At 37.2% G+C, this 19422-nt stretch overlaps 2 protein-coding genes across 5 annotated transcripts in view; one reads left to right on the top strand and one right to left on the bottom strand.

Moving 5' to 3' along the window:
• sesn1 (sestrin 1) overlaps nucleotides 1-3054 on the top strand; it is a 41520-nt gene extending 38466 nt beyond the window's left edge. For both annotated transcript variants that reach the window (XM_059512605.1, XM_059512606.1), the window contains 4 exons: nucleotides 45-157; nucleotides 257-447; nucleotides 570-714; nucleotides 809-3054. In XM_059512605.1, the coding sequence (XP_059368588.1) occupies nucleotides 45-157; nucleotides 257-447; nucleotides 570-714; nucleotides 809-895 (536 nt within the window). In that variant the 3' untranslated portion in view covers nucleotides 896-3054. The remainder of the gene's footprint in view (nucleotides 1-44; nucleotides 158-256; nucleotides 448-569; nucleotides 715-808) is intronic.
• A 7-nt stretch (nucleotides 3055-3061) lies between these two features.
• On the bottom strand, nucleotides 3062-18988 carry armc2 (armadillo repeat containing 2). Of its 3 annotated transcripts, none has more exons than XM_059512602.1 (18): nucleotides 18871-18988; nucleotides 17917-18205; nucleotides 17256-17328; nucleotides 17003-17174; nucleotides 15437-15566; nucleotides 13873-13916; nucleotides 13313-13420; nucleotides 11596-11786; nucleotides 10857-10959; nucleotides 10502-10788; nucleotides 9109-9254; nucleotides 8270-8369; nucleotides 6626-6908; nucleotides 4522-4644; nucleotides 4313-4426; nucleotides 4102-4234; nucleotides 3874-4013; nucleotides 3062-3747 (listed from the first exon to the last, which is right to left on the bottom strand). In XM_059512602.1, the coding sequence occupies exons 2-18, from the start codon at nucleotides 18126-18128 to the stop codon at nucleotides 3617-3619; spliced, it is 2490 nt and encodes an 829-aa protein (XP_059368585.1). In that variant the 5' UTR covers nucleotides 18129-18205; nucleotides 18871-18988; the 3' UTR covers nucleotides 3062-3616. The 3 variants fall into 3 exon arrangements, with proteins under 3 accessions (XP_059368585.1, XP_059368584.1, XP_059368586.1); XM_059512601.1 differs by having other exon boundaries at nucleotides 17917-18181; nucleotides 18856-18987; XM_059512603.1 differs by having other exon boundaries at nucleotides 10502-10758; nucleotides 17917-18181; nucleotides 18856-18987.
• Nucleotides 18989-19422: the final 434 nt, after the last annotated feature.

Genomic DNA, 19422 nt, shown 5'->3' with positions numbered 1-19422 from the left:
AACTCCAGGATGACTTGTATTAAAACAACATGTTTGATCAACAGAGGACGAGGAGTGTGTACCATCCAGAGATGTTTCACGACACTTCGAAGACCCTAGTTATGGCTACAAGGACTTTTACAGAAGAAGAGAACATGTGCCCACCCTCAGAGTGCAGGTGAGAAAGTCGACAAGAAAGTCGCATTGTACCATTGGTAGACAAAAACAAAATGGAGGACTAAAATAACAAAAATGTGACATTTCTTTCCTTTGAAAGGACTATAATTGGGAAGATCATGGCTTTTCCCTTGTGAATCGGCTGTATCCGGATTTTGGACAGCTTCTGGATGAAAAGTTCCAGATCGCTTACAATCTGACGTACAACACAATGGCGACACACCAGGGTGTGGACACTTCCATGCTTCGTCGAGCCATCTGGAACTACACCCACTGCATGTTCGGGATTCGGTAAATCTCTCCGCTTTTTATTTAAATTTGTTCAGATATTGTTTAGATATTAGATGATGTTTTATTTGTATGTAGTCATTTAAATCATATTGCTGAGGTATGTTTCTTTCTCTGTCTAATAGGTACGATGATTATGATTATGGAGAAATTAACCAACTACTAGACCGCAGTTTTAAAGTCTACATCAAAACTATGGTGCGCACTCCAGAGAAGATCACCAAGAGGATGTACGACAGCTTCTGGAGGCAGTTCAAGCACTCGGAGAAAGTAAGAAGCACTTCAGACCAAAAAAATGATGTTATTTTTGAAGGTTAAATCATCTCGATTCAAGTTAATAATCATCTTTTATTTTGTCTTTCAGGTCCACGTTAATTTGCTTCTTATGGAAGCGCGCATGCAGGCAGAACTGCTCTACGCTCTGAGAGCTATCACTCGCTACATGACATGAAGTGCTGTTCTTGTCTACCTTTTTATTGTTCTTTACTGTTGTTGACGTTGGACACTTAAACGTAAAAAATGACAAAAAAATGGAAAAATAAAACTGAGGAAGAAGAACAACAACAACAGGCGGCGGCGGAGGGCGATGACAAGGTTGTTTTGTTAAAAGAAGGAAAAAAAACAACAACAACGGTCAACTGAACCTACTTGCTGAATCACTTGTGTGGCTGCTCAGCCTGCAGTGCCAAAACTGGCCACTGGGGGAGTGGGGCCGTCTGAGCAAAATCCCTCTAGTGTTTAAGAGGACAAGCTGAGACTGCGAGCTTCTGGACGCCAGACCTCCTTTAGTATTTCAAATGCATCTGCGATAAGATGCCATATAATCATATCTTCTTTTTGTGAGATGAGATTTAAAAAAAAAACAACAACAAAAAACACAAATAGCAACTCCAGTGCAGAAAGACTGCACTAACACGACTATCTACTAGTTTTTTTTATATATTTTCATTTTTTTGTTCAGCAGTGGCTAGAGATAGAAGCATTACTGATTTTGCATAAACGCGTGCCTAGTTATGCGCAGCACTGGCAACAGATGCTGAGGTGCCGTCTGTTCATGCTGCTTTTCTCAATTGAGAGGCCTCAAGACACCCAAACCATCACCCATTTGTATAAGCTAATCCAGGAACGATTGTGTTGGTGTGAGTGTGAGAGCGCAATTCAAAAAGTAATAGCTGTCTGAGCCCTTGTTAGAGTTTACTGTAAAACACCACTTTGTTTCATTATGACATTTCCAATGTGTGAATGCTATTGGGGGAATAGAGGGAAAAAAAATCCAAACATAGGCTCTTTTTGGGGTTTCACGCATTAAAAATATCAAAGCACTTTTTTAAACAATGTTAAGCTTCAGCTTTTATGTAGCCATTTTGTTTCGATGACCGCTTTCTATCTTTTTTTATTTGTATTATTGACTTTCAAAGCAGTAAGGTCTTCCTTTTGTGACGTGCTTCCTGTTGCTCTGATCCATCCGCCTTATCTGTCTTCCTTTGAATGCACGGTCATCTTAACTCCTTGTTTTTATTTTGGGGTTTATTATAACTTTATACCTCCTGTTATATATCCTTAAATATCTAAGTGCTGTCTAGTGAGCAGAACTTTGTCTTACGTGGCTGTCGTACGCTACAATCTGTACAAAGCTAGACGCTGAACCAAGCGACCCGCACGCTTGTGGGGTAAACCATGCTTGTTCTCATTATCAGAACTTTAACCAATGTAACTAAACAGTTTAGTTTTGTGTGTGTGTGTGTGCGCTCATTTTCTTTTCAAGCAGAGTGGATTCTCTGCTGACTTTTTTTGTTTACTAAACCATTTAAGTACTGCATTCTGATGATGGCAGGACTAGAGGGATGGTACTTTTTTTTGGAGATGGATATGAGGAGGTTTTAAGTCAGACTTGAGAGACTGATGTCAGTTACTGACAATTTTATAAGGAATTATTTGTAAAAAATAAATAAATAAATAAATAAAACATGGTATTTCACCGGTTGTATCATTTGTAATTTAATCAATCTTTCTGTGTTCTTCCCAAAAAGTTACATTAGGATGATGCATTACACCCAACATTTAGTATTAAATAAAATTTGTACAGTCCAAACACCTTGTACCACGAGAACTGATGGTTACTTTTGTCCTTATTAACAATAACACACTTTAAGATATCATTTATATAACTTTTAGGTCACATAATCAATGTTTTTATGTCCATGAACATCCACCCACTAGCAGAGACCTTTGTAGCAGAGTAATATATCAGCACAGACACTACAGGCCTATAGAAAAGCATCCACTGCTGTGCACTAATGATTTAAACACAAGCAATTCGCCCTCTCACAGTGAAGATTAAAGAAAGCAATATTGTTGACCAGGAAACAATAAGGAAATTTTCCCTTATGTTGTTTGTAATTTCCCTGTTTGTGGTTATGAGGCTGGTGGTCATTAAGTGCCAGTAAATGGCCATTCAATGGAAATCACCATAGGCTAGTTGTTGCTCATTTTAAAAGAATAATACAAGAAGTTGGGTTCCCCTTTTAATATCGATAAAATATCTGAAAAAAATCCCTTGGATGTTGTGCAGGAGTTAAATGGCTTCAGACTTCACATGATGGAGACAGAGGAAAACGAGTGATTTGAATGAACTTCACAAAAATCCAATTTTGGTCATTGGTTTCAAGCATGTTTGTCAATGACCTCTAGGGCAGCTTTGTAAACTTCATATTAATGACTGTAGCTGTGAAATGTAACCTGTTAAAAGGAGGGAATATTATATCAGTTTAATGTGATTGTATTAAGTATGACAATGCTTCTATTCTGTGCTCCTTACAGACTTTTCTGGAAGTGTCTATTTAATAAAGTCTTTGAGATCATGAATATGCCCTCGAGTGATTTTTGCATGTACATAAGTTTGGTGTTTATGAACATACGCTTGCCTTGTCCGACACAATTCATGCTTTCTCCTATACAGCAGCATAAGGCTGTGTAATAAACATTTCAACTATTTTATTTAAAAAATGTGTTGGTCATAATTGACAAATTACCTATGTTCACAGTATCAAAAGAGACATTGGATTAAAGTGCAATATACACACCGGCTCATTCCTCAGCTTTCAGGTGTACATGCATATATACACACAGACAAGCTTGTGACATCTGGAGAGGAGGAGTGTGTCAGTGGAGCTTACGGAATGATGTCTTCAATATAAAAACGCTCTTTAAGCCTCTCAGCTACAGGCAAAAAGAGCAGCTCCCAGCATGCTTCCTGAACCTGTCTGACTCCATCATCAGAAGGCCACTGCAAAGCTCCCCCGTCTGTCCAAAACACAGGACAAAATGTATACATTTAAGTTCATACCAAAATTGTAACCATTAAAATAAACAAGTGATTTCTTCATGACATATTTGTGCATGCTGTGTGACAGTGTCACATAGCTGTACCGCTGTAAAGCCGCAAGATCTCCAACAGCTCTTGAGTGTGTTGCAGCTCTCCATCTAAAGAGCAGTTCCACAGAGTCTGACACACCACAGCAGCCAAATGCCAGTCCTGAGGCCCCAAGTCACGCAGACAGTCGATAAGCCTGCAGTATGGAGAGAGAGAATGCATAGTACTTATACATATTACAGTAGACTTAAAAGTTGAATGCACATTAAAGAGAGGCGAGTTACTTTTGAGTGCTTCCCGTGGCCCTCAGCATGGCCCTGTTTTCCGGATCTGCAGATAGGTTGATGAGAACTCCACATGCAGAGAAACACACATCAGGGGTCTTGGAGTCCAGAAGGGTTACCACATACTGCTCCACTGAGACATAGAAGACCAACACAAACGTCAGCCACTGGGGGCTTGGAGACGGAAAAAGTGGCAGAGAGAGTCTCACACCTTTGTGCTGCATGATGAAGTGTCTCACGTCTTTGATCTGCGACAGATTTCCGAACACACGTGTGGCCTCCAAAACAGCATCCATACTGGAGCTCAGCAAGAGCTTTAGTAGCACTGCAATGACAGAAGGACAGGCAGGAGGAGGACATTACTGAAAGACTAAGACAGATGCAACATGCAGGCTGTTCACACACACACACTTGTCTTACACTGTGAGATGTGCGTGTGCTGGGAACGGACCACTGAGCTCTCGCCTTGGTAGAAAGACAGGTTGTTGATGGTGGCCACGGCATTAATCACCAACTCTTCACTTTCCTGCACACACCTGCACTCTGAGAGACAAGGACAAAGACAGAAAACTTACTCACAGAACGGCATTAATAATAGAATCGGGATGCATTATAAATACGAGTAGCCTCATTCACTGTACATGTTTATTTCCTTGATCTGGACTACATTCTAACACTGATTTAGAGCGACTGTAATAATCGAAAGCACTAAGAATTTCATAACATTGTTACATCTAGCAAATGGTTATTATAGTTATCTAAAAAAAAGAAATGCCAGTAAACCAAATAAAGCTAGTTGACAAGACAATGTTTTCATTTGTTTTAACTTGAACTAAAACAACTAAAAAAATAACTAAAACTGAAATAAAAAAAAATTGACAGGATAAACACCAAGACCTTTAGGGAAATGAAAATGAAGTGCACAATATAAAATTAAAACATTACTTAAATGTTAATAAAACATATAATTGTATCTCAGTGATACTACAAATTAGACTGATCTCCACATGAATATTGCTTTTTCTACTGTTAATTATAATGTTGTGATGGGGGTTTTGGTTTTATTTGCAGTAAAACAATGGTTAGTTTTTGTAAGGGTTTATTTGTCTGTTTTTGTACCTATTCTGAAAGATATAGGTTGCCGACAAATGACCATCTTTATGAGTGAGTCATTGAAATATCAAATAAAATATTTATTTGTTCAATCAGAAACTAAACTAGAACCTTCCGAAATAGTCACTGAATCATTCAACCAAATTTGTTCAAAAAATCAATTGTTGCAGAGAATCTGTTGTGGCTTTAACTTTAGTTGTCGGAGCGAAAACAGACAGTAACTACAATAAGTATTTTTATTTACACCCCATTACAGAGCAAACTACTGTGCCGAATACTTGATTTCACATTCACCTGTCTAGACAAGTTATAGTACAGCAGCTCCAAGATCAATTCTTGGTACTGAAGATCAGATCTCACAGAGCGCGAATCAGGTGTCACTTCCTCCTTAAGTTTCGTAAACCATTTGTGTGTCAGTACTTTACGATAAATCCAAAATTTAGGTAGTCAGAATCTGCCAGCGCTTGTGACTGTATTAAGATCCTGTATTTCCCGTTCGAAGTGCGGTTTGCTCTGTCAGTGTTTGTGTTTCAAGCTGCAAAGTGTGTGTTCGTTTCGAAACACCTTTTGTTGTGGTGAATGCTCAGTCATTGTTACCCTTGATTTCTCAGTTTCTTTTTCCTTCTCGATTTTTATTTTCATCATAACAGGATGTCATTTTAATGTACCAGACATAAGCGAGAAACAATAAATCTCCCACCCATTTCCTTTCTAACTGTCCACATTACAGTTCTAAAAGCTAGAGCATCCTCTAACTGTCATTTCTAACTGCAGGAATCGAGCAGAAAGTTTTAATATTGTTTCTCGAATTCCAAAAATGACACAGAATGTATATTTCCACAGGGCACAAATCTCTTTCTCTATTTCAAAAAGGAAATGCATAACCACCTCTTCACAATAACATGCCTGCTTCTGAAACGCTCACATGCAGAACCAAAACCGAGCTTCCATCCATCACCATCAAACCACAGTGCAACATCTCTGAGAACACCAAGCTGCACAAAAATAGGGCTATGCATAATAAAAACATGCAGTTTACAGTCTGGCTCTTCTCGTCATTGGAGAGGATGCAGTAACTTGACGGCCTATGCCAGTAACTGATGTAGAGAGAACAGCATGTGACTGCACTGTGCAGAGCAACCAACTTGCACATTCACAGTTCAAGGAAGTAAACTTAGACTGAAACATCTGTGTTGCTGTGTGTTTAAAGTCACATCGCCTCTGCTAAGCATCTGTCACGTACCCAGAGCTTTGAGAGTGGAAACCACATTGAAATGCATGAGTGAATTCACGATCTCTGAGTATCTCTGAAGTACGTTATCAGTGATTTTTTTGTTGTTGAATTGAATGAAATATAAACTAATTAACCACTTAGAGGAGTGCGTGTTTATTTCATGGTTATGTTTTGTACCCAGCACTTCCAGCAGAAGCTGTACACACAGTGTGTTGGCAGCCAGTGCCGTGCCCACGGTGGGATGGATGGCCAGGTTGGCCAGCAGTCTGATCAGTTTGACCAGGACGTCCTCTCTCTCAGGGGCACGGCATTGCTTAGGGGGCGATGGGGTTTCCTGGTAGACCTGAAAAAGATCTAAGAGGACATCTATCCCGCCTTCCTCCTCATAGACTCTCTCTCTGGCTTCAGTGCTCTTGGCTGTCAGATTTCCTAGTGTGAACAGGAGACGCACTACTAGATCCTGCACATAAAAAAAGACACAGGGCAAGTGTGTTTACTAGTAGGTCTAAGACAACACATGCAATATAACATTTCATATTCATATACATACATTAACGCATTTATTCAATTTGTATTATTTAGCATTAATGGTTAAATGTTTACATTTCTCTATCCCACTTTACAGAAATTTTGATTCTTTGCATGGTGGAATATTATATATACACACACACACAAGTCCAAAGTTTACACTGCAAAATGTTATTTTACCAAAATAAGAGGAATCATACAAAATGAATAGTATTGTTTATTTAGTACTGACCTCAATACAATATTTCACAGGGTCCACAAGAGAAAATAATAGTTGAATTTATAAAAATGACCCCATTAAAGTTTACATACGCTTAATCCGTAATACTGAAAGATCCACAGCTGTCTTTTAGTGATAGTTGTTTGACCAGATATATAATACTATTTTTATACTTATTTTATATTTATATTATATAGATTATATTTGTATACTTATGTATATAAGTACTTTATTTTTCAAAAACGTAACACTCCATAGCGTACTGTATATATGCACTTTATACTTCTATTTAAATAACTACACAAACACTAGGACTGCAGATCAGCAGCATACATATCTAATATATGTACCATAAAATGTTATCATTTATTGAATTCTCATTGTGTGTTCTGAAGAAGTTTGAGAAATGTGTAAACTGTTTTTTTTTTCTTAAAGCACAAGTTGCATACATTAAATATACTGCACACAAACAAATACCAATAATTACACACAGACCTATTATTTAACTAAAAGAAATTTAATGTTAAAATCAGGATTTAAGATTTACAGGCCTGATGTTTAGCAATTTGATGGTCCACTAAACCCATGCGAGAATCACTTGAAACTTCTGTGAATCCAGCAGCCTTTGGTGAACTTTACTTTGTCATATGGTTTAAACAGATTTTCAACAACTCCTTTGTTTTCTTTTAGAATGTATGAAAAAGTGGGGTGCAGACTCTGGTGCAGAGAGACCTCTGCCAGTAGTCTAGAAGACAGTATGTCCCTATGTGAGGCACAGCGTGTATGTGGGACTGTTTATGATACCTAGTACACAGTGAACGGTGTTTATTCTTTATGAGTTTGGGAGCACATGATCTCATTACTCTTAGAGCCAGAAGGAAAGAGAGAGAAGAACATCTGAACTGTCTGTACCGAAATAAAATGAACAGAAAAACACACACACCTTCATAGGCCACTGCTCAAGTTTCACTTAAGAGCAGAAAGCGGAACATGCAGCCTACAGTACATTCCTACATGTGCGTGTATGCTTGTTTCATGTGTGGACAGTGTATAGATAATCGGGCCAAATTCACCTGTTTCCCGCTGTGTTTGCTTAGCAGGTCCAAAAATACGCTACAGCAACGTGGCGACTCAGCTAGTGCATGACAGCATTCAGTGTAGGTGGACAGCTTGCTAAAGGATGAACACACAAACATGTTCACACATATCACATGGCACAACTTTATCAACATTAATCGAAAAGCTCAATTCCTCAAACTAAAATTAGAACTTACCTCAGCTGGCGGATATTTAAAATGTATTTTACAGCATGCTTTTAAAACTTTTAACCAGTGGGTCTCATTCAGGCCTAAGAAAACTGCTAAGGGGAACTCCAGATGACTTCAAATAATTTGTAATAAAACATTACAAACAAAACAATACAAATGATGTGATGAGACATACAGTACACATACAGTGTTTCATTTAGGATACTTTATAAATGGAATACTTTAATGTAACAAAAGTAAAGATATTTGAATTCTTTGTATTGTATTTAAAAACAAAATGTATATTTATACATATTTACACATTTATCTAGCATTTATTTATTTTTATCAAAAATAAAATGTAATTTTACTATTTCCACAGAAAAATTTATATAAGGTACTCTTAACCAAATGTGCTTTCTAGGCCTGGAAAAGTAATGTAAATTAATAAATCTTATAACTCTTTAAGCATTTTTAGAATGAATATACATTTTTATAGCTATGTCAAGCTCTATAAAATTCATATATCAGGTAAAAAGCATTTAAAAAATCCACTAGAAAACACTCATTGGTCTTAGAGTTAAGAAGGTTTAGAGTCACTATTCTAAAAACTAACTTCATTTGAATGCACACAAGTCATAATGACAACTGACAGACAGACTCACCTGAATATTCGGGCCACATTAATGCAGATGTCAAGGTCTTTGCGGTGGTTCTCCAGAATTAAGCAAAGAGTAGAGAATGCCTTGTTGGACAGGAAGGAAGGCCGAGACTCTGACTGGTCAGCTATATTTCTCAAAGCTGCTGTGACCTAGATAGGGTCATGAGGTCAAGACTGTGAGCAACTGTGTGTTTGAGAAAAACACACACACAAGAAATGTATGAGTATGTGTGTTTGGTGACTGAGCATAGATGAGGGACTGTGCTGCAGGTGTGCATGTGTGCATTACTGCCTAATGGGTAGAGATGCATATGAAAAAGGAAGCACTTATAATCAAGAAGAAATAACAGAAGGTCTTTAAAGTGGCCTCATAAATCTCTCCATCAAGAGCACAGGACACCGATTAGGGTACATGGAGGGTGCCTGCTAGAGCTGCTTGGCCCATCGGGTCGTACTTTTATAAAAATCCTCATTTCCGTCTGCCAACAGACTAATGAGTGGTACAGCAATTGGCGCTAAACATCAAACCATGCGTGCTGAGTTAAGGAAGTTCGTTTGGGCAGAGTTAAATCATTCCTGTGAGATGTACTTTGTGCTGGTGGAAAATGAAGTCAAATATGGACACAGAGAAGTGGAAAAAGGGCATCCTCCCAGACAAAAGCAAAAACAAAAGCAGAGGAAAAGCACATTAAAAATTGCCCTTTTATTCGACCCCATGCAACCCCACCCTTATGAAGCGCTCATATTTTGTTCCATTTCGTTCCCAGAGCAGAGTTCTGAGAAACGTCCGGGTGGGGTTCAAGCATGTTGAATTCCTCCGGTTTTAAAGACTTCAAGACACAGATTTACAGTGTTTCCAATGCAAACCTATTTGTTTATCTAGGGTGGCGTGTGTGTGTTGCACAAAGGACTGTTCCAGCACATAGGGGAAGCACATAACCTCGGTCACTGTGGATATGCACGATGGGATCTTTTGTTTTGAGACAACAAAGAAAAAAGATGCTAATACATAACAGAGAATTCCTTTCTGCGATTTAAAGGGATAGTTCAACCAAAGATTCTGTCACAATTTATCCACCTTTATTTTGTTGCAAACCTGAATGACTTTCTTTCATCTGTGCAACATAAAATAAGACATTTTAGAAGTGTTTCTTGTTCCATAGAATGGAAGTCAATGGTAACCAAAATCGTTATTTAACGTTATCTGAGGCAAGCAAGCCAAATAGGTCATAAACAATTTGTAAAGGTTTGTCTGTGATTTCCTTTGCTTTATGGTATCTGGCTATATGCGTGTTTGTGAACATGAATGCCATACTGAAAACAGGGTTACAGCTAACAATAAAGCAACTTTGACCTTGACTCCTGTCTAATCTAAGCAACCATCAATGATTACCCACCTGTACCAGTATGTGTCCTGCGATGATACGCTGACCTTTGCCCTCTGACCCGTGAGAAGTTATGTTAGTTGAAGTTGAAGATGGACCATGCATCAGTCTCTTTGACAGCTGCAACAGTATAACGATGAAGCCTTTAGAAAGCAGCAGCCTGGAGAGGGCGCTGTTCCCTGAGAGGAGCTTCAGTGAGCCGACACCGTACAGCACGGCTTCACTTTTACTCCACACATCCTCACAATGGAGCAGAGACAGAAGGGAGTCTGTGTGTGGACACACATACACACAATGGGCTGATGTTGAAGATATTAACTGATTTTAGTTTAGTAACTGGGCGAGTTATGCAATAATCAGGTCTAACCTAGGATGCAGCCATTGAGGAACAGGGCGTCGTTGCTAGCATTCCGGCTGATTTTGAAGACGAGTTTGCAGATGTTCAGCAAGTTGTTTCCACTCACATTGAGCTTGTAATACAGACAAAAGCAATAAGGCTACTGCTGGAATTCAAACTTTACATATACTAGTAATCTCCTCTTATCTTACAAAGTCGAGGCTGTTTAATATGAGACCCTGTAAATGATCATGTAGTTGGCCCATTTAAATTTTGGGTTTTCAAAAATACTATAATGTTTTTCTTGAAATTTTGTGCTTTTTTCTTATTTAGGGTCATGAACATGCTTGCAAAATATCAGTATGAGCAAGTGTTGTGGAATGTGCAAACAAAATTGATATTATTAAATGTGCAATTATGTTTGCGGTGAAGTTTGACATTTCATTGTTAAATGCAGCTGCACAGACTCTAAAAAATAACTTTTTGATGTACTTTATGCCAGTAAAGCACTCAGAAGTGCTTTTCCACACCTCTTCTGTTTAAAATCTTAAAATGTTTTTTTTTAATGTTCAAAAATAAGTAGTTAAAACAATAATTTCCAGTTTAAAAAAAAATTATATATATATTTTTTTGTAATGTGCGGGAAGTATTGTTAAAGGTTACCTGACTTTCCTTTTTTTTATAGGTGAATTTTATTGACTCAATTAGAATAAGTATCCAGATTTTTAACCTAATAAAAGACATATAGTGTGTGTGTCTATATACTCACTGCCAGAATAAGTTTGGCTAATGTTAGGTTAAGTCGATCCGATCCCACATCTATAAGCCTGAAGAGTGTTCTAAGGATGGCGGACCTCTTTTTAAACTGCCTTCCCAGCATGCCTCTCTCTGCCAGTGCATCATGGAGACCATTGCATGCATTACACAGCTGTCCCACAATCTCATCTGACACGGCATCACCTAAAAGGGTTGTTTTTGAAAAAGACAAAACCTGATCAGTATACTGTATGTTCAAGTGCACAAAAAAGGTAACAGTATCAAGGTCGCATTTCAAACCAAACGTCTCACACAGTATTAATTGCAGCATTGTCATCCTTCAACTGTCCCTGTGAAGGACAGTGAAAGAAGAGTAGTCTGTGGGGTACACAGCCTCTTTCATTCAGCTGAACTGATGTGTACACAGAATTGGCTTACTGACATTTCAGCCCACATATCAACACCCACTGACAGAGTTAACATGGCCCTTCAGGGCAAATTCCCCCCTGTATGGTATGCATCATAAGTGCGTACTGTATATAATAGCTCTTTACTGTCTTTCCAAATATACTGGCTCTAAGCTCAACAACATGGTATGTCACAAAGTTTAAAGTTAGATTAGACTTCAATAGAGTATCAATATCTCTAAAAATCCCCTGGGCTCAATTAAAATTGATAAGTAATATTTTTTCATCTTTGCATCTTAGACTAGCTGTTACTCGCAGAATAATTATCCATCTCTTCATGCATTTGAACCATTTTGTGGACTGGCAATGCCCTATTCTTGCTGGATCTAACTTGCCTTTAGGGGATAAGTCACAGGCTGCATATTCCAAAGCTATTTTTGCTAAAACAAATGTTATTTCTCAAATCTGTTTCCAAGATGGTTGGCATTCTCCCCAACGGCACCCTCTGAGGATGCCATGGAGAATATGAATGGTATTTCATGCATGAACCGAGAGGCTCTTGGCACAATAAATATTTGATATTTATCTTTTAAATGAATTTCGATTGAATTTTCAAAGTGCTTAAATATTTACTGCTATTAGATGGCATTTCACAGTTCTTTTCCCAAACATGCTTTGACTTTCAAAGCTCTATACTGTGCCAAGCTCAACATAAGCTTTGTTTTTATTCCTCTGCATTCAGATAGTGTGTTTTTCTTTCTCCCTGCAGATTTGCTTTCACTCTGGGACACATTCAAGTGCTAAAGTGCAGCTCTTTAGTATGCACTTGCATAAGCACAATACAATAACCCCACAACTGGGGCTATCTTTCTAAAGATGTTTTTAGACCATGAAGAAACTGTAACAGGGTGAATGGAAAATAAAACCCTCATGTTTTGGTGATGAAAATCTTAGCAACATTGCATTATATTCATATTTCTAAGAGCACGAACAGAAGTAAAGTAAACATTTTCATGGAGGGTTATGTTAAAATGAAGTTTACAAAAGATGACGAAAGTCATCAGGTATCAACTTGAAATAAACTATTAAAAATGTTTTTGGAGCTCAGGGTTGAAATCAGGGTTTTTGACCCTGAACAAAGCATTAACGTTAAATCAAAAAGCAAAATCATTATTTTTAATATGTTCATTGACCAATTCTGTGCAAACATATTGTTGGTTTGATGATGTTCAGCAAAACACAACGTGACCCTTTACTCTTCAAGGTCATCAGATTATTACTGGTGCATATTAAGCATACTCATAAGAGCAATTTAATCATCACCTGGTGCAAAAGACTCAAATTCTTGAAGGACAGGAAGAAGTTTAGTGTTCCAGAACACAGATTCATCCATGTTGTCATCTCCTGTGTCTCCATGCCCTAGCTTGACTTCTACAGCAGAATGACATGGAGTGGGTGTCAGACAGACAAATATATAAACAGACAGACAGATGTACTTGATTGATCCCGGTAGGGAAACTCAGAAAGTTCACTCGAGCAGTTCTTAAAGCACATGAATACAGGATGTTCATCATTGCATGAAAAGGTCAGCGCTTCACACCCACACGCTTTTTCATTAGTGTCTGTTCTGTTCAAATGTCTCTGTGAGCATTTGCATTGTGGACGAGCTGCAGGAAGCAGTGGGTTGCGAAAACAACAGATCAAACAGCTATCAACTGGCATCTGGACAAAGAACCTTGAGAAACTGCTGCAGCAAAAGTGGTTTAGGTTTCCAATCCGATCAGATGTTTGCGGCTACAAGCAAGATTGTGAGACCTTTGCCTTGTTCAGCACGTGCTGGTTAGTGGTTTCAAGTGCAGAAAATTACAGATATAGCAATATACCTGGTTTTGATCCTCTTGCACTGGATACATCAGTTTGCAGTATCCTGTTAATCACAAACACAAATAAATGTTTATACAGAGCAGATTGAGAGCATAAATGACATCACTGGTAAAATGAATTACAAAAACCTAGATGGATTATTAAAACATTTATATTTAACCTATATTTTCTTTTTCAAAGTCTAAAGATAAAAATGCTTAATATGCACCAACATAAACACATGTTCAGAAGAAGTATAACATTTTATATATTTATTAATTTATAAATGGCAGTATTATCATAGAATTTTCCTTGCAGACACAAGAGGTCACTGTTGTGATATTCTGATCTATCCATATTCTGCCTTTCACTGCCCAATTTTTTCTTTATATCTTTTTCTTTAACTGTCAGTGGTTTCAAAACCAGGTACCGGTGGAAAATAGATAACTTTCAAAATGTGCTTGTGTAAATGTTCTTTCAAATATGCGTGCATATGAGGGATACTACAGGTTCATGTGCTGGTCTCAGAGCTAGTCGTGGTGAATTTTATCTCAAATATCACGATATACGTTAACACGATTTAAGTCTTTACTGTCATTAATAGCAGGTTAAACTGACATATTATGTCTCAAATACACTTGTACTGCTTACAATCCTCAATTTTTATAGTACAGTATAATGTCATCATTCATTTTTATCTTACGTCACATGGGTATTTTATAAGGACTGAAAAGAAATGATGGTATGATTGAGCATATTTGTGGCATTGATCATGTTTGGGCTTTGTATTGTCTTGATAAAGCCTCATTGTTGATGGGATGCCTCGGCAGAGACGTGATCTCATCGCGTGAATCTCAAATGAGACTGTACTGGTGGTCAACAGACCAGTCAGCCAGCCAGCCACAAACGGCCTGCATAATCCAATATCACTCCATTAGCTACTATAACAAGTATAAGGTAGAGATATAGAGGGAGAGAGAGAGAGCTTGCTGCCTGATTTTAAATTACTATTAAATTCCAGAGTGTCAGTAAACGCATCCAAATTGGAAGCACTGCGATTTTCATAAGTGGGCATTCTGGGCAACGTATTAATGAGCGCGCTTGGATTTGAACAAACAAATCTTTTAGTGTGGTCTTACTGATGGTTTACGCAGTTCTGCTGCATTTCAAAAATGGATGTACACAAAAGAGAATACCGTTTATCTCTGATAACTTTGGTAACAGAAGGACACTGGGATCTACTGATCCTCAGAATGATTAAAAATAAACATCTTCAGTCTCTGAATAGGTGGTCAACAAACAGTCAACAAACATAAAAATGTTTTACCACTCTTCTTTGGCACAGAGCATAAATCGATTTACTGAGGGAGTTTGATGATCCGTTGACAGTAGAGGTTTTTGACAGATGCCTGATGTGAGTCCCTGTCATAAACATGCTGCTTCAAAGCTACCCATCTACAGAGGTTTCAACCCTCTAAACGTGTGTTCAATGAAATTACAGATGTAAGAGTTCATTAAAAGAGCAATAAACCTTCAAGTCCACATAGAAGACAGCAAAAGAGATGTTTGTGCTCAAAAGCCTACCTGTGTTTAGTAAGTATGTGCAGGTCTGTTTCAGACGAAGAATTATTTGTATGCTCTGTAACATCAGAAAAATGTAGCTTTTCTCTGTCACCTGGTTGGTCTGCTCTAATCCTTGTCTCTAGAGACATATCTGAATAGGCAGGCACACAACAACACAGCTTAGAAAAACAATAACAAAAATGCATAGAATAATACATTTAATCAACACATATTTTTTTATTTTTTTAAGAGAAATTTCTTAGGCTCATCAACGATGCATTTATTTAATAAAAAAAATACAATAAGCTTAAAACAGTAATATTGTGAAATATTACAATTTAAAATAACCGTTTTCTAATTTAATAAATTAAAACCGTATTTTTAGCATTCTCATACGCTGATTTGGTGCTCAAAATGTTTTAGAAAAAAAAGATTTCTAAATATTATCAACAATATAAATATCAATAAATACTGAAAACTGTTGCACTGCTTCATAGTTTATATTTTTGTGGAAATTTTATATTATACATTTTTCAGGATTCTTTAATGAATATTTGAAAAAAAGGGTGTTTTAAACAGATTTTTTTTTTAATTCTTAAAAATATATATATATACACATACAAATATATATATATTAAAATATATATATACATATATACATACTTAGACAATTTGTTTTAAATTTGAATAAACTGAAGCTCACCTGGAAAAGTTGCATTTATGTAAACTTTTTACAGTCTAGCACTGTCCTTCAGTGTCATTGAACCTTTTGAATGATTTTATTATATATTCAGAATAAAATTTAATCTAGCAAGCTATTGCAGGACAAACACACATTTTGTTTTCTCAATACAAACAAACTCAGGGCATACACAGCAGAGGTACATCCTGGGGATGTAAACTTTTTTTTTTTAAAGGTGTCTATTTATTTTGCTTCACTGTGAAATACGTTATCTTAAGAGAGGTAACACTTCACAATAAGTTTCTATAGTTAACAACATTAGTAAACATGAACTAAGAATGAACAATACTTCTACAGAATTTATTAATCTTGCTTGATGTTAATTTCAGCATTTACTAATGCATTATTAAAATCACAAGTTGTGTTAGTTAACATTAGTTAATGCACTGTGAACTAACATGAATAAACAATTAAAAACTGTATTTTCATTAAGTAACATTAACAAAGATTAATAGATAATGTAATAAATAAATGACACGTAATAAATCGTAGAGACCTTTTCAAAGAGGAACAACCCCAATGTGACCTGGTACAGGGTAGTTGTCATCTGTTGGTTGGTTCATAAAGTGGTTTATTTTTATTATTATGTTAGAATTGATTGTTTTTATCTTTATATTTGCTTTCTATTATTTTGTGAAGCACTTTGGGCAACAAAATTGGGTTAAAACGTGCTATACAAATAAATAAAGTTGAAATGCACTGTTCATTTCTTATTCGTGTTAGTTAATATGTTAACTAATGTTAACAAATGGCACCTTATTGTAAGGTGTTACCCTTTTTTCATTGAAAGGAGAAAAACAGAAAACAAACAGGTTAATAAAACAATGTTTTAGTTCTTTTCTTACTCTTTGTGTTTGGTGTCACGGGTGGTAGCCTGTTTATGGATGCTGCTCTAAACAGTTTGGCTCGAGAACCTCCTGATCCTATTCTTGTATTCCCTCGTTCAGCTGGGGGTTTGGGGAGAGTTGCTTCATCAAGACCGCCATCCTCACCCAAGGACACAGACAGCCTGGGTTTCTGGGATCGAGAGACCTCTTGAATTACTGTTTCCTGTTTTCATTTGAATAGTCAGACATAAAGTTTTGATAGGCTCCTTACACGTTCAAGTGGGCTGAGACGAGTTCCAGAGCCTGGCCTGGAGTCAGGAGCTTCGAAATGTCGGGCATGTAGACTAGAAAAGAAATTTGTAAAGCCAACTAAAACCAGCATACTAGTTTTATAAGTATTATCAAACAGCTGATGTTACAATTTAAGCACTTTAAAGAGAGCAACAGTGGTTCAGGAAGAAAAAAATTCCATTCATTTTCTGAATAATGCAACTGATTTTTAACAATGATTTAAAAACAGCCCCACTGTGAGCTACAAAGTTGTTAACTGATGATTAGATCATGGCTTATAACTTTTAAATGAAGAGTTTGTTAAAAAAAAAATAAATGGGGAAAATACAGTATTTCCGGAACCAAGGCTACTGAAAAAGTGGACGGGTTCTGTTGCACTCTATAATCAAAATCCATTCTACATATTATAATTATTTATGCATTTAGCAGACACTTTTATCCAAAGCTAATTACAGTGGATCCAGGCTAACATTTTTTACCTAACCTGTTCCCTGGGAATCAAAGCCACAATATTTTGCACTGCTAACGCAATGCTCTACCACGGAGCCACAGGAACATTAATAATAATAATAATGACTGAGCATGATACATTCTGAACAAGGGATAAATACATAATCTATTCATATTCAGTGTTGTTTTACCTAAATGCAGATGGTGGTCGTCCATCATGTGCACGAGAAGATGATTCTCCAAAGAGCTGCCGATGCTTCTCCTGAGGTGTGAAAGGTCGCTGTGTGGCAAGTGTTCTGAGAGAGCGACGAGCTTCTGACACTATCTCAGCACTCGTCTGTCTCCTGAGGCCAGTGCTCGTGTAAACATGCTCACTTTTATCCTGAAGCTCCATTAAAGACATGTTTGATCCATAGGGGTGTGTACCAGTATCAAGGGCCCGAAATCTTGTCCATCCTATAACCAAAATTGGCTGGAAAACTAGTTAAAGAAGGAGAAAAATGTATCTTTTGAACAAAATTAACTGCTTCTTGTAAATATAAAGATTTAGCTGTTCCAGGAATATGAAGCAGACTTTTAACTGTATATTTTTCTGACATTCTCATCTTTATTACTTTAGTCTACATAGCCTATTACAGCTAGTGGTTTGCTGCCCTGTAAGACTTGTTTTACATTTTATTAATTTTTTACAATGTATCCCACACACAACCGATGTCATATAATCCTGGGTTTGCTTTTCCCATCAATAGCCAAATACGGTTGCCTGTTCCACTGAACTCTTCAGGTAACGACAGAACATGATACCTATTGCTTTTGGGAAACGCACCCATGTGACAAGCATGCGCGTCCACGCATCGTCACCATGGAAACGCACAACGCTGCTTCAGTAGCTCTGGTGTAGCAAAACAAAACATAACGTTAAAGGACAAAGAAACTAAAAAAATAGATAAATAAATAAACTATTACAATGAACAACTCTATCTGTTGATCTTGTATTCAGGTGAAAGACAATAAAAAAAATAAAAAAAATAAACCACGACAATAGTAGTATCAAGCGTTGCCTGCAGTCTACTTCTTTACGTTAGACAACTTGTTGCTCTTAATAGACGATGTGAACAGCACAGAAAAACGATATTCCCATTTACCTTGATTTCCAAACGATTTAGGCCTTGATTTCACAGCTTTAAAGAGAGCATCTTTAATCCAGAAAGACGAGCTTGTGTGACAGCAGAGAGACGGACGCACGCACGCCACAGGGTCAATCACGGCCACGCGCATGGTCATGTGACACAGGGAGGTTTTTGTTGTGTGAAACCTTACTGCCTTTTTGCTTTTTTTTCTGTCATCTTTTCTTCCAAATTATTTTTAAAGACTTATTTTTAAAACAAGTTAATTAGGAATCATAATCCATAAAGCGTATTCGATAAAGAAAAAACATTTAATTTTATTTAGCCTAGATAAAATAAAGCCTTAATTTATATTCCTCCCCAAAACTCATAGTATGTTGCCTGGTATTCGGTGAAAAATCCTAAAATTCAGAGCCCACAGAGACGCCAAATGCAGCTGAGGCGAGTAATCACGCACAACAGGTAAGCTGATAGCATAGTAACTTCCCACAGATCTTCTGTTCTCATTTTGAGAAACGGTCCACATTGTTTTACTGTCCACCCTTTGACTAAATTATTTACTAGAAACGT

Source organism: Carassius carassius, chromosome 27 (assembly GCF_963082965.1).
Source record: "Carassius carassius chromosome 27, fCarCar2.1, whole genome shotgun sequence".
Taxonomy (NCBI): Eukaryota; Metazoa; Chordata; class Actinopteri; order Cypriniformes; family Cyprinidae; genus Carassius; species Carassius carassius.
Note: the sequence above shows the minus strand (reverse complement) of the source record. Positions and strands in the feature narration are given on the sequence as shown.

Excerpts from the sequence above, each read along its gene's own strand:
- armc2 (XM_059512602.1), bottom strand. The coding sequence starts at position 18,128 with ATGTCTTTAATGGAGCTTCAGGATAAAAGTGAGCATGTTTACACGAGC. Across the intron at positions 6,909-8,269 it reads GCAAACACAGCGGGAAACAG|GATCTAGTAGTGCGTCTCCT; the intron begins GTGAATTTGGCC and ends TTTTATGTGCAG. Across the intron at positions 4,014-4,101 it reads GCCACGGGAAGCACTCAAAA|GCTTATCGACTGTCTGCGTG; the intron begins GTAACTCGCCTC and ends TCCATACTGCAG.